Source organism: Hydra viridissima, unplaced genomic scaffold, assembly GCF_058129835.1.
Source record: "Hydra viridissima isolate aposymbiotic clone 2 unplaced genomic scaffold, HvirCarnegie_v1 scaffold_9, whole genome shotgun sequence".
NCBI lineage: Eukaryota > Metazoa > Cnidaria > Hydrozoa > Anthoathecata > Hydridae > Hydra > Hydra viridissima.
In genome coordinates this window covers 8,773,694-8,788,787 of record NW_028324308.1, presented here as the reverse complement: position 1 = coordinate 8,788,787, position 15,094 = coordinate 8,773,694, and the positions used below count along the sequence as shown (strand labels likewise).

Genomic DNA, 15,094 nt, shown 5'->3' with positions numbered 1-15,094 from the left:
TTACGTTTTAAAAAAATTGGATGAAGGGAACGACTTTCAAAGCGTCGTCAATACTTTGTGGTGAATTTTTCAGGAAGCTGCAAGAAAAAAATTCTGCAGTAAATAAAATGATTGACGAATTTGGTAGGACAGAATTGGGGAAGTATTTATATAACCCTTATTTAGCTACATCAAGCGACCTCTATGTCAGAACAGATGGAAATAGCACCATTACTGCGGACATTGATTTTAACTCTCAAAAAATCATTAATCTGGCAGAACCGACAAGCTCGCACGACGCCGCCACAAAAAATTACTTGGACACGCATTCGTCAGGCGGAACTTCAGTGGGAACGGCAGACTTGGATTTAAGTTTTCACAAAGCAATCAATTTGAATGAACCGACAAATCTTCATGACGCCGCTACAAAAATTTACGTGGACGTTAACTCGATCATGCGCATCAAAACGGACGGGTCGGGCACGATCACCGGGAACTTGGATTTAAATTCGCACAAGTTGCTCAACGTTACTGATCCGACCAGTTTAAAAGACGCTGCGACAAAAAGATACGTGGATGTTTCGGAACAAAAATCCAACTTTTTAGGACTAGCTCCATGATCAGGATTCACTAATTTAGGGATAAAACAACAAACTATAGCAGGACGATTGCCTGATGCAGTTACCGTTTTCACTTACTCGGACGGTCCTGGAGTTCTGAGAAGGTTATGACTGGCTCTTAATGGAACCGTTACAGGAGGATTAAATGTTCCTGGAAATGTTTTTATTTGAATATTTACAGACGGAGAAATTAACGTTGGGAATTATTCAACAACCACTGAAGGAATTAGTGTGGACAGCACTGCCCTTACTTATGACTTGCTCTTTTCCCCTCTCGGCGGATTGTTTTACTCCAATTCTTTGCAAAGATGCAACGTTTTCAGCACCACTTTGTTGGGAGGATATTTTACGCTTGACATGCCGTTCAGGACATACATAATCATCCAATTGCTCAATAAAGCAGTAAATCCATTAACTTACTGGATTTAACCCTTTATTTCCACATTCACAACCATCCCTCCTCTTCTTTCCTCCGTTAAATTGTACGCGAGGACGTTCAGATACTTAAACACCTCTTCCGGAAACAAATATGTTTTGCTGAACACCACAGGAAAAGGAAATGGCGTTTTTCTGAAATATATCAGGGTGCACATCATCGGCGCTTCTGGAAACTGGTGGGAATCCAAAGTCAGAATGTAAGATGAAAATTTGCCTCCTGGCAACGTCACTGTCCTCAGTCCATGGACCACTTACAGTGCAAACAAATACACTTACTTTCCTGGATATGACGGAGAAAGCAAATGCATCTTCTCCTCGTCTGGACTGGAAGATTTTTACTTGTCCTTGTGGAACGGATCAAACTTAACCTCTTTTAACAGCAAATCGATTGGACTGCTGTACCAATCCACCGCCTCCATCGGCTCCACCACCACTATTTCGTTTTACAGAAATTTTGCAGAAGCAGACTCCATGCCAAGCGTCGCGGCTGGCTGAAGACTCGTTGTCACGCTCAGCTCTGGTGACGTGCAAACAGGTCAATCCGGAAGCTTTTACCTTCTTCTCGGACAAGCGTATTATTACGCCTGATTCTTATGGTTTAGCTGAATCATGAAAAATGTTTAGCAAAATGTTATGCGACTTGGAACTAGAGAAAGACCTTTATATAGATAGTTTCTTGACATGATAAAAGAAGATCTTGCCAGAAAAAATGCAAAAAAAAAATAATTTTTTAAAACAAAAAGATGCAGTGTGTTAGAAGAGTTCATTACGATTGAAAGAAAGAGTGGAAAAAATGCGTTATTATTTTTGACAAGTATTTATAACATCCACCAATAAAAGTGGGCGACAGATACGAGGTGTTTGCTCAGAGAGATATTCATTTGATTCGACTGTCTAAACAGAAGATTGTTTTTATGTTTGGGATTGAAAGAGGGATAGCGTTGGTGAATTTGAGACATAGTCTTAATTTAAAGCTGAATTATTTTAATCACAGTATGATGATTTCAGAGCCGGCAGATCAGATCTTTATGGATGTTTACAACAAAAGCGACAAGGACGTCATTGTTATAAAAGGCGAAAGTTTGTGCTTGGTAAATTTTGTTTAAAAATAAATTTTTTAAATTTATTTTTTTGTCTTAATAAAAATGGAATATAAATCTTTGTATCCGAATCTTCCCACGGCTCCCATTGAAGAAGAAGGTCACGCTTACTGACTTCAGAAATAAGCGAGATTCAAAAAGAGATGGACAACGAAAGGAGAAAGAGAGTTCATTTCAGCAAAAAGTATCATCGCGCTTTCAGAATTATATCCAATTTAGACAACACGTTGCAAGAGTTGTGCATTGCTTTAGGAACGGTTGGAATTAGTCTTTTGAGCACGATTGTTGCCAGTCCTGCAGCGATTGCGTGTGAAGACGTGGCTATTGGAATGGTTTTTTTTATCTATTGTTGGAGGTCAAGTGAATAAAAAGCTAACGTTAAAAGCGGAGAAGCATAAAAAGATAAAAGTTTTAGTCTAAATTGAACACGATCAGCGACCACATTTCAAAAGCGTTGGTGGATGGAAAAATAATCGATTCTGAGTTTCAATTGGTTTTGGAGGAGCTTCAAAAGTTTAAAGCCAAGACGGAAGAGATAAGATCGAAAGCTAAAAGCGGAGTAGATGAATTGACTAAAGAGTCTTTGATACAAAAAGGAAGAGAAGACGCGATTCAAGCGTTTAACAATCTATTTAAAAAAGGATCTTAAAAATTTTTTTCCACGTAATTTAAAAATAATCTTTTATAAAATGCAAGACCCGATTAAACGGGATGAAACAGTGAGAGAGGTGATGTCGAGAAGAAATAAAATTTATCAAGACAGTGTGAATGAAAACATGATGGATGCTAATTTTCAGACAGATGTGAGCAAACTGTTTAAACCGATCATCGAGAGCAATAAAAAGGTGATTAATAGTATTCAGTCTGAGATTAAATCTGAGGTTAAATCTGAACCAGTGATCGAGTCTACGTTTGAGGAGAATCCTTTGGGCAATATGTCGATTACGTATTTGAGTCTTCAGAATAAGGTCAACAGAGGAAAGAGAAATTTTAACAACAAGTTTGAATTGAGTAGAAACGATGGTCAATATACGATTGGAAAAATGGGTGTTTTGTTTGAAGGATATGATATGTTTGTAGGTGGTGAAAAGTATGAAGGCACAAGAGGTCTTTGGGAACTCATGACTAGGCCAAACATTTCGAAGAATTTTGACGTGACGGAAGAGGATGTGGCTAATTACTCGAAAATTTTATCAGAGAATGGAGCTGTAAAGCCAGATGCAAGAATGAACGAGCCCAAAGCTGCAAAGGTTGAGAAATACAATCAATTCATCATGCCTATTGAAAACGCTCTTAAAGGAAAAAAAGGTCATGGAATAATCGTTCTTCCGAGCGATCCGAATGCATTGGTGGAAAAGCTTCAATTGAGTATCGCTTCTTGTCATGCTGGAAACACGGCTTCAAGAAACGAGGCTGTTGCTATTTGCGACGAACTGCTGAGACAAAAGGTGATTAGCAAAGACGAGTACAAATCGATTCAGAGATGTATTGCAAAATAATTTTTTTTGCTTATAAAAAATGATCGTTGACAGAAAAAGATATGTGAAAAAGCACGTTATTGGTGGAAGCGGCATATTTGACACGTTTAAAAACTTTATGCGAAGAGCGGCAGCGTCAAGCGCCTCGAGAGCAGCATCGACTTTGGCTCAGAAAATGGCGAGAAGCGAATTGGGACGAGAGGCGATCACAGCTGCAAAATCAGCAGGTAAAGAGCTAGCTTCTTCGGCGATTGCTACTGCTAAAGACGTGGCTATCGATAAAGGCAAGAAAGCGATTGAAAAGGTGTATGTCAAAACTGGAACACCAAAGCCGACAATGACTCAGAAAAGCAAAGATATTATTTTAGAGCTGGTTAAATCTCCAGCCTTATCAGGTTTTGTGGACGAATATTCTATGATGGGCGGTTCTTTGAGTCGTAAAAATGCCATTCGAATCCAAGACCTTGTTAAAATGGGTAATGGTGTGAAAATAATCTGACTTTCGGAACTTCGGAACTTCGGAGCCCCCCAAAAAAATTTTTTTTTCTTTATATAAAAATGGCAAATTCTGAGATTTTAAATTATACAGAAGAAACATGGGTTGATGAAGGAATCGAAAGATTTGAATTTCATGAGTATGAACCCATGAGCACCAATTTAAACAACACTGGAGAAATAAGAATCAACATTGAGCAGCAGGACTTGTTTACTCTTCCATGCGAATCGTACCTTTTGGTCGAAGGAAGACTCACAAAAGCAGACGGTACGGCTTATGCAGACAAAGATGTGGTTACTTTTGCAAACAACGGCATCATGCATCTGTTTAGCCAAATTTTTTATTATTTGTCGAATCAAGAGGTAGAAACCATATATAGCCCTGGTTAATCCACCACTATGTTTGGCTATCTTAAATATCCGGTAGAGTTTCAAATATCTGAGGGAATGAATCAACTGTGGGAGCGAGACACGACAGTAGATGCTGATCTTGCTAATAACACTGGATTTATCAACAGACACGCTTACATCATCAAGCAGCCGACTGATAAAGGGACATTTTCGTTCTGCATTCCATTGAAGCACATTTTTGGTTTTTGCGACGATTATGACAAAGTTCTTTATGGTTTTAGGCACACCGTTACCCTTGTGAGAAAGAGCGACACTGATGCGATTTTTAAAGCCAATGCAACAGGCGCAGGAAAAGTCGATTTGACTAAATTGTCTTTGTTTATGCCTCATGTCACTCCCTCTCTTTTGGAGAGCAACAATCTTTACAAAATCATCGAGTCCAAAGTAGACGTTCACTTAGCGTTCAAGTCTAGACGAGGCAAACACATTCAGTCGGAGACTGAGTGCGAGATCTGCTAGCGAAAGACCGAGGTAGGTCGTGGTTGGATTCCAGACCAACAGAGACGGAAGTCAAGACCGAAATCCATCCGTCTTTGATCACTGCGACATTAAAAACATGTACGTCACCTTAAATAGCGAAAGGTACCTTGCTATGGATTAGGACTTGGACTTTAAAAACAACAAATTCTCAAGGGCTTACAGAGATGCGTGCAAGTTTGACAATAGGCTTTACAGAATTGACGACATTGTGGTTCAGCCTGATATGACCGGCTTAAATTACAGATACATTTGCCCGCTTTTTGTTTTTGATGTGAGCAAGCAGGCGGAGAGGCTAAAATCAACAGTGCTCGACGTTCAAATCAAGGCTACCTTTAATGCAAACGTTCCTGCAGGCACTCAAGCCTTTGCCGTCGTGATCTCTGACAAAATGCTCAGGATTAAATCCGACGGTAAAAAGATGAGTGTTGTTTATTGATAAATAATATTTACGCGTTAAAAAAATGAGGTATACGAAAAAGGATTTGAAAAAGCTGCTGAGAGATAACGGAATTACTCAAGCGTCGAAAAGCAAAATGTCTTTGTTGATGCTGGCAGTGGAGAACAATCTGATTGACAAAAGCGAATGGATGAAAGACGTGATGGAAGAAAGACCTGTAGGACGGCCTAAAAAAGATTCTGGAGTGTAAAATTGAATTTGAGTTAAATTTCAGTATAAAATAAAAAAAGATGGAAAACGCGCGTGATTTGTTTGTTTTTAGCAAATGCAATGACAAGGCTATGATTTCTTTTTATGAATCGAACGATCGGTATTTGGTTTGTCTTGATGAATCCAGCAACCGGTATGTGATTGGTTCTCGTGGAAAACGGTATTCGGTTCATATTAATCAAAGGGGCTATGAGCAACTAATTTATGAATCTGGTCATCGGTACGTGATTGATGTTTATGGAAATCGATATGTTTTTGATGCATCTGACAATTTTAAAGTTATTGATGAATCTGGCGCTTTTTATGCACTTTGTTCTTATAGAGACAGAAAACCGTTTGTGCTCGATTTTAATTCTGCTTTTAAACCTGGAGACGACTTTGAAGATGTAGATTGGGAAGAAGAAGATTGGGAAGAGGAGGAGCAAAGACATAGATTAAAGGTTGAAAAATTGCTTGAAATTTTTAAATTGGAAGAAATGAGAATGTGCGCACCTGCGGCTTAAAAAATTTTTCAATTCCTTTTTGGAAAATTGAAAAGCGAGTTAAATAAATTCATATTTTAAAAAAAGATGGAAAAGAAGTATGTGATTGAATTTGATAAAATGGGTTGTGCACATGTATTTTATGAATCTGTAGAAATTCATGCGGCTGGATCTGAATTTACTGCATATGATGACTGGGGAAGAAAGTATACGATTAGATTTGATGAATCAGTTTGTGCACATGTATTTGATGAAATAAGTGAAATTTATGCAAATTATCCTGCGACTTAAAAAATTTTTCAATTCTTTTAGAAGAATTTAAAAATTGAATTTAGGTTAAGAAAAATATTTCCCTTATTAAAAATGAATAAAATGAACGTTAGAGAATTGCGAGAATTCGCTGAAGACCGTGGCATCAGAGGTATCTATAGAATGAGAAAAGCTGAACTTATTGAAGCTATAAAAAATACAAAACCCATCATTGGGTTCGGACCTGCTCCTCGTCGAAGACCTGATGAAAGACCTACAGTTGTGAGACTGGTTAAACCTGCACAAAGGTCTTTTGTAAGGTTTGTTTTTGGACCTGATACTAAGCCTGTCGTTGCTCCAAAACCATCCATTATTCCACCAAGGCCTGTTGTTGTGAGGTCTGACGTACTAAAGCCTCCTCTTCCTCAAAAACCAGCTCACTTACAAAATCCTGCTGTTCAAAGACCTGTCATCGCTTCGAATCACATCCTTGACACACCTGTTGTCGATTCAACACCTGTGACTGCTCCTGGTTTATTTTCAAGGATAACAACGGCTGTCGGAAATGTTTTTACTAACGGTTTTAACCACGTGCTTTCGTCCATTGATCCGTACGTCCCAGAGGTGGTAAAGAAAACCGTAAGTGATGTAAGTGAGTCGAAAAAAAGAATAAAGTCTCTCATATCGATTGTATTCAGCAAACCACAAATAAAGTTTAAATTAACCAATTCAGCATTAAATTACATCACCAAACAATTTTCTTACAGCCCTTCTGGAAATTATCAAAACCTTTCCGCCTTTTTAAACATGGTTAAGGATGCTATGATCAAAGTCATAAAAATAAACACAAAAACGAACCTTGTTTTAACATGCGAAATGACGCGTGTGAACATTGTCACTAGACAAGAAACTCTTCGCACTGTGTCCTTCCCGTCTAAATACGAAGTTGTTCTTGAATCGACAGATAAAATAGAAAGCTATTAAACATGGGAAGAAACAGTTCTTGAAAACGTAGTCAATTACAGCAAGGAGGGATCCAATTGGAAAGTTTCCAAAATTTTAAAAATAGATGTCAACATATTAACTACACTCCTCTTACCGCTTCTTCTTACATCGAGCTGCCTGATGACTTGAAAAACAAAAAAGCCATTATCAATATGCAAAACAAAGACAATGAATGCTTTAAATGGTCTGTCGTAAGGGCGTTGAATCTGAAGAATAGAGATAATGAAAGAATTGACGAAGACTTGATTCTAAAATCGGAAGAATTGAAATGGGAAGGAATTGATTTTCCTGTCAAGCTTAATCAAATCGACAAAGTTGAGAAAAACAATCCAAACATTAGCGTCAACGTTTTTGGGTATGAAAACAAAAAACCTTACCCTTTACGAATATCGAAACATTGCAGCAGAATGAAAAAAATCGATTTGTTACTCATTTGAAACGATGAAACAAACCATTATTCTTTCATTAAAAGTCGATTGTTATCTTCTTCCACATCAGCACATCATGGTAAAAAACAATATTGCAGAAATTGCAAGGTTTCAACTCTGAAGAATCGCTTCATAAACATTGGGACTACTGCATTGATCATAGTTCGGTAAGAATTGAACTCCCTGAAAGACTCCCTGAACCACCATTCAGTTTCAAAACAAAAACAGGTCCATGAGAGTTCCGTTTGTGGTGTATGCTGACTTTTAAAGTTTCATCAAACCCATTGACGATAAGAATAAATATCCTGACGAAGAGTTTTACACGAGGCAATTCCAAAAACACACTCCAAGCTCCTTCTGTTATTACATCAAAGGTCCTGAAGGTTACAAAGAAAAGACTGTTGCATACACAGCAGAAAGCGATGATGACGACGTGGCTCAAAAATTTATAGACTTGCTCAATAGAGACCCCCAAAATATTTACAATAAATACAAGTTTAAAAGAAAGCCTGTCATAACTTATGAAAATCAGAATCATTTTAAAGCTGCAACCCATTGTCACATTTGCGAAAAAGATCTCGATGGCGATAAAGTCTTAGAGCACTGTCATTTGACTAAAAAGTATCGTGGAGCTGCTCATAAAAAATGCAACTTGGATTATCAAATTCCCAAATTCATCCCGGTCGTCTTTCATAATTTATCTGGTTACGACAGCCACTTGTTTATTAAAAAATTAGCTGGAAAACTAAAATGTATCCCTAGCAACGAAGAAAAATACATTAGCTTTTCAAAAGAAATCAAAGTAGATGAATTTGTTAAAGAAGGAAAAACGCTATACGTATGGCGAGAATTAAGAAACATTGACAGCTTCAGGTTCATGGACTCCAGTTTGGACAGTTTAGCTAAAAATCTAACCAACGATCAATGCAAAAACGTGGCTAAGTATTACTCTGGAAAACAGTTTGAATTATTGAGGAAAAAAGGCGTTTACCCTTACGATTGGGTAGACTCAATTAAGTTTTCTGAAACGCAATTGCCTCCGAAAATAAAAGTTTTTCTCCAAACTCAACGATAAAGAAATAGAAGACGAAGACTATGCGCATGCTCAAACCTTTTGGACTGAATTTGGATGTAAGACGTTTAAAGATTATCACGATTTGTACAATGTGTCTGACGTCTTAATACTAGCAGATGTCTTTGAAAATTTCAAAGACGTGTGCATAAAAAACTATGGACTAGACCCTGCTTGGTATTATACCTCTCCAGGTTTGGCCTTGGACGCTTGCTTAAAAATGACTGAAATAAAGTTGGAACTTCTAAGCGATCCTGATATGCTTCTCATGGTTCAAAAAGGAATACGCGGTGGAATCAGCATGATTTTAAACCGACATGGAACTTCAAACAATAAATATATGGGCGATTCGTATGATCCTAACAAACCATCTAAATTCATATAATATTTAGACGCTAATAATCTTTATGGGTGGGCGATGAGCAAACCTCTTCCTACTCACGGATTTGAATGGATGACTGAAGATGAACTTTTAAATAGGAAATCCATGCCATGTATTTTAGAAGTCTATTTGGACTACCCTGATCATCTTCACGACGAAGACAATGATTACATTGTGATTACCCTTTGGGTCCTGAAAGAATGACTCTCAACAGAGTTGACAAGCTTGTTCCGAATTTAAACAATAAAAAGAATTACGTCATTCATTATGTAAACTTAAAACTGTACGAACGATTGGGGCTAAAAATTACAAAAATTCATCGAGGCATTAAATTTGAAGAAACACCTTGGATGAAACAATACATTGATCGTAACACCGATTTAAGAACAAAATCCACTAACGACTTTGAAAAAGATTTTTTTTAAGCTCATGAACAACTCAGTCTTTTGAAAAACCATGGAGAATATTGAAAATCATGTAGACGTTAGGCTGGTCACTAAAGAAGAAGAAGCAAATAAATTGTCTAAAAAGCCTAATTTCGAAAGTCGAATCATTTTTGATGAAAACATGAGGAAAACAAAACTTGTTTACAACAAACCTCGACACCGCACGGTGGTCCTTTTTCATAATCTATGGTTGCAAAAGGTATAAAATTTATCTTCAAATAATCGGTTATAATGACACTCATTGAATACCTAGAAAACCAGGTAAACAAAATAAATCGTTCTTAGAACTCAACTCCCACCTCGAAGTGAACAATTGATCCCGAAAGTTGTACTTATTTACCGAGCTTACGCTCAGTAGTTTCAGGCAATTTACAAGCTCCCTTTCAAAGTGAATTTAAGTGTACATAAAACTGTTATTTTAATATTTTTTTTGAAATAGAAGTCGAGCGAACAGTTATATATTTACAATATTATAAAGCAATAGTTGTATCTTTGTTGATAAAAAAATTATTTGATTGTAAAGATGATGATAGATTAGCACTAAAATAAGAATTTGTAAAGATTTTAACAGAGTAGAACTTCTTGGATTGTTCGGGATTGTTGCTAAACTATTTTTTTATTGTTACTTTATTTATTTATCTCTCAGAAAAAGTTACTCTTGTGTACTCGAACGTGCTTTTTCTATATTTTTTTAATTTTTGTAGGTTCGATGGCGTGTCGTGTGAGAAAACGAGACATTTTTGAAGTATGGCAGAAAGAAAGAAATTTTAATACAGTGATGAAATTTGTTGAAGAAAAAATTAACTTTATTAGTAGTGACACTAAAGAAGGGCCTAAAGTGAGTTTTGAAAAACAATTATAATTTGTGTGGCGAATTTGCCAAAAAAATAAAACAACGATGTCGCTCAGTTGACAAATTTTTACACCACAACAAAGACTGGTTGGACACTGATTTTGTAATTTTTAAGTGCTTAGAAGAAGGTGAAAAGACAGAAAATACAGGACGTCCAAAAAAACATTTCAGAGAATGCAGTCATTCCGCGAAAACTAGGAGAGTGAAAGATCTCGTTGAAGGTAGAACATCTAATGAGCTTTCTCTAGCTACACGAATTAAGTTAAGGCGTGAGGGTAAAAGGGATGCTGCAAAAGTTATTCATATGGTTTCATCACCTAACAGTTCACCAAGAAGAGCTACCAAAGTAAAAAAACGTATTTTCACTGAAAGTAAGGCTCCCATAAAAATGACACCAGAGCGTGCGTTAGCTCTCTTTGTTGATAATAAATTTACAAAGAATCAATACATCGATATTCAACAGACCTCTAAATTGCACAACGCTGACATTTACCCACCATACAATCGTTTGTTGGAGGCGAAGAAGCAATGTTATCCCGATGAAATCAAAATAAGTGAAATATCTGCCGAAGTTTCTTTAAAATCATTACTGAACCACACAGTTCAAAGACTTTTGTGTGCACAGAGAGATGTTTTAAAAGCAAGGCAGCAGGATTTTGATCCCAAAAAACTAAATATTTTATTCAAGTGGGGTTGTGATGGTGCATCAGCTCCATACATTGGAACGCAAAAAAAGCTGCGTTTTGCGTTTGCGTTCCGAAATAAAAACTCACACGCAAACTCAAACGCATTTGACGCAATTTATTGCGTTTACTTACGTAAACGTAAATGCAATTTACGCAAATAACTGCGTTTACGCACGCATTTAATACGCAACTTACGCATTTAAAATGCGTTTATAAACGTAACTCAAACGCAACTTACGCGTATAATTGCGTTTACAAACGTAACTGAAACGGAGCATACGCATATTATATATATGTATATATATATATATATATTCCATTTCCTTTGCCGTATCATAAAATTTACAATAAGAAAGATCGTGTATACATATAGCATATATATGTTGTATATATATATCGTGTATATATAGCATATATAGTTACTTACTTTGACTCAGTCTTCTCCCCCTTCGTTTGTTGCACCTTACAGTTTATTTTTACATTTCATTTTTTTTTAACAATTGTTTTCATTCTCTTCTTTTGATTTCTTATTTTTTCAAGTTTAGGATAGGGTGGGGCAAGATGTCTATAAAGTTAACATTATTAATTTACCTAGGTCTCACAAATGCACAAGGGACTTGACTTTAGGAACATCTTGCCCCACTAAAAGTTACAGAAAATCAGTTGTATTATTTGTGTGATTATAATAAAGAAAAAATTTTTTGTGGGTAATTTATTCCACAATATTCCTAACTTTAAAAATTTTAAAGCTCAATCAATAAAACTAGTTTATTTGCAATTAGCTAGTTTTGGATGAAGAAAAATGCCCTTTTATGTGGGGGGCAAAACGTCCTGTGATTATTAAGTGTTAAAAACTTTTAGGCAAGTTTATTTCTTTTGAAACAAAACATAAATATTAAAAATAAATATATACAGGGCGTTTTACCTGACGCATAAAAACCCAATTTCCTCTTTTTACTAAATACTATGTTATTCCATTTGTTAAAATTTTTTTAAGTTATAACTTTTTTTTGTTTTGTAGATCTTTTCCCAGCCACGGGCAATTGATTCCTTTGAATAATTGTCCCATTGTATGTTTTTTCATTTTATATATAAAAAGGATCGCTTTAAACGGGCAATAAACCACAAAAACACTTTGCGATTGGTCAGCGCATGCGCACACTTTAAAAATTGCTTAAAACAAAGGAAAACTCATTTTCCGCTCACAAATTGAACGCAATCATACTCAGTTGTGTAAAAAAAAGTATAGCTTAATACCTTTAACTAGTAAGCTCATTTCAATTATTATAAAAATCTGGCTATATTCACTCAATTTAAAAACATAATACACTCATTTTAAAAGGAGCCATTTTAATGAGAAATTAAATATCATTTTTAACAAATTTAATTAATAATTATTTTTTAAATTCGTTATAAAATGACCTAAAAACATGTTAAACACGTAATAATTTCTATTCCTCCTATTCAGCAAGACCCGAGATTAAGGTTTCAGGGTTATAGTCTTTTGGCAAATTTATCTAAAGACTCGTGTAATTTGATCAACAAAATGCAAGATTTTGTTCAAAGAAACATTTTTCCGAAAAAGAAGTTTATTGTAAATTTAACTGAACGGGTATTTAAATTACTTTTTCTTAGATCTAAAATGTTATTAAGAACAATGTAGCGCATGATTTTTATATATTTTAGGAGTATACTTTGTATCTTCATTTCACTTCATCTGATACTCAAATAAATAAATCAAAAAATGATGTTGAGTTTTTCTGCATATTGTGTAATCAAAAGTTTACAGCTCGTATTGGTCGAACATCCAACATTAAAAAGCATTTACAAAGAAAATATCACGACATTTTGGGTAAATGGTTTGACTCATACGACACACTAAACAAATCAAATAAAAAGCGAAACGTGCTAGATGCCGATACTTTGAACGCTATCAAGTTCTTTATACATCAAACTGCTCGATTAATGCATTTAATAATCCTTTTTTGAGGAAACTAGTGAAAGTTCCACTTCCTTGTGCAAAAAGTTTTAGAGAAAACTTGATACCAGAAACGATGGCAAAATTATCAAACATAATTAAACAAAATTTAGACGATGGTAAGTTTTTTAAAATTTTATAGCTTTAATTACTGTAAACACAATGAATTAATTGATTACTTAAGTTATATTTATTTAACAGCTATTACATGTGATGAAGGGAGCTCATTTGTCAGACTGTTTAAGCAATTATTTGAAAAGTCTCAAGAAGATAGAGTTGAAGAGACGAAAGGTAGCGATAGCGCATATGAAGATGATCCATTGCTGAACCAAGAGGTTGCCCTTTATATTGAAGAAGCAAAAAATGAGCAGCTAAAAATAAGTGAAGATGAAGTCTTAAATATTGAAATTCAAACCTCTGATGAACATCTTGAAGTGCTATTAACTGAATCAAGGCTTCCTTGATTCAGTTAATAGCACTTACTTTTACAAATGTTATTCAGTTAGCCAAAATAGCTGAGGAAGTAAACATCACTAATGACTTTAACGAAGATAACGAATACGATCTTCATAGTGCTGAGCTAATAAAAGATCTTGAAATTGAATTGGGAACATCGAAACTACCGCGGTTTTTCTGCGCAGCTCATAAAACAAACATCGCTGTACGAATCGCTATTAGGAAACAAAAATATGTGTCGTTTTCTTGCGACGCTTTCAAAGTACGCAAGAAGCATAAATCATTCTATAAATAGCGTTCAATACCACATAAAAAATGAAGCTAAATTACAAACAAGTTGTGATGGAATTCATTGGTCAGCTGCTTTCCTAATGTTACAAAGTTTTCAAAGTGCTTACAAAAGAAATGCATTCGATCCGGAAAATCAATGCCCAATCGAATAAGATAAGATTGAACTATACCTACAAATCCTTCTTCCCGCATACCAGTACAACTTAATTGTACAAAAGAATCTTTCATCGATTGCTGATGTTTTGCCTGCATTGACTATTATAATTTCAAAATGGAGTAGAATAGAATTACAAGAAATTAGAAAAGAATTTGCTAACTTGTTAATTTCTTCTTTTAAAATTGAAGTTTCAGTACAAACTTAACTCAGGAATTTATCAAGTAGCATCACTGTTGAATATCTCAAAGCTTAAATTATGGTTCTTTAGACCTGATTGTCAATTTATTGTTAAAGGTATTTAGTTATTAGATTATATTATTTAAATAAGACAAATAAAAAGTTTTAAAATTTAGTTTAAAAAATAGTTCTTCAAAACCTAATTTATAAATTTAGCTACTTTTATATAATAATTTATTATATTAAAGTTTGTATCACAACCCAAAATTGTTTAGGAGCAGTAGAAAAGCTACACGAAGTCCTGAAATTCTTTACGCCACGCAATATTTATCAAAGTGCTTTAGAATCGCAACCAGGATGTGAGCTTACACAAGCGAAAGAACGATTGAGTTCAAATGATCAGCAAACTGATTCGCTCAGCGGATTTATGCTAGATGATAACTATTGCCCAGAAGCTCGGCAGCCTAATTTACAACTTTATTTACTGGAAATCGAAAAAGAAAAACTTTACTTTTTAAGCAAATCGAAGAGAAAGGACTTGCTGTATCTGTGTATCCTTCTTATGATTTTTGGTTCAAAAAATTCTAAAATGCCAATGTTACGAAAGCTATTTGTCATCTTACTAAATATTCCATCATCAGCAGCTTTTATAGAGAGATATTTTAGTACTTCTGGTTTGACAACATGAATGCTGATCTGATTATCAGTCGCTCATTGTTAAAAGTAAACTTAAAACTTCTTGTAAGTTCAAATGATTTTTCGGA

General features: G+C 35.3%; 1 protein-coding gene across 1 annotated transcript; it reads left to right on the top strand.

The window, feature by feature from the left end:
* Positions 1–2,826: 2,826 nt before the first annotated feature.
* LOC149883882 (uncharacterized) lies at positions 2,827–3,636 on the top strand. Its single transcript, XM_090098651.1, has one exon. The coding sequence runs from the start codon at positions 2,827–2,829 to the stop codon at positions 3,634–3,636; it is 810 nt and encodes a 269-aa protein (XP_089954777.1).
* The last annotated feature ends 11,458 nt before the right edge of the window (positions 3,637–15,094 follow it).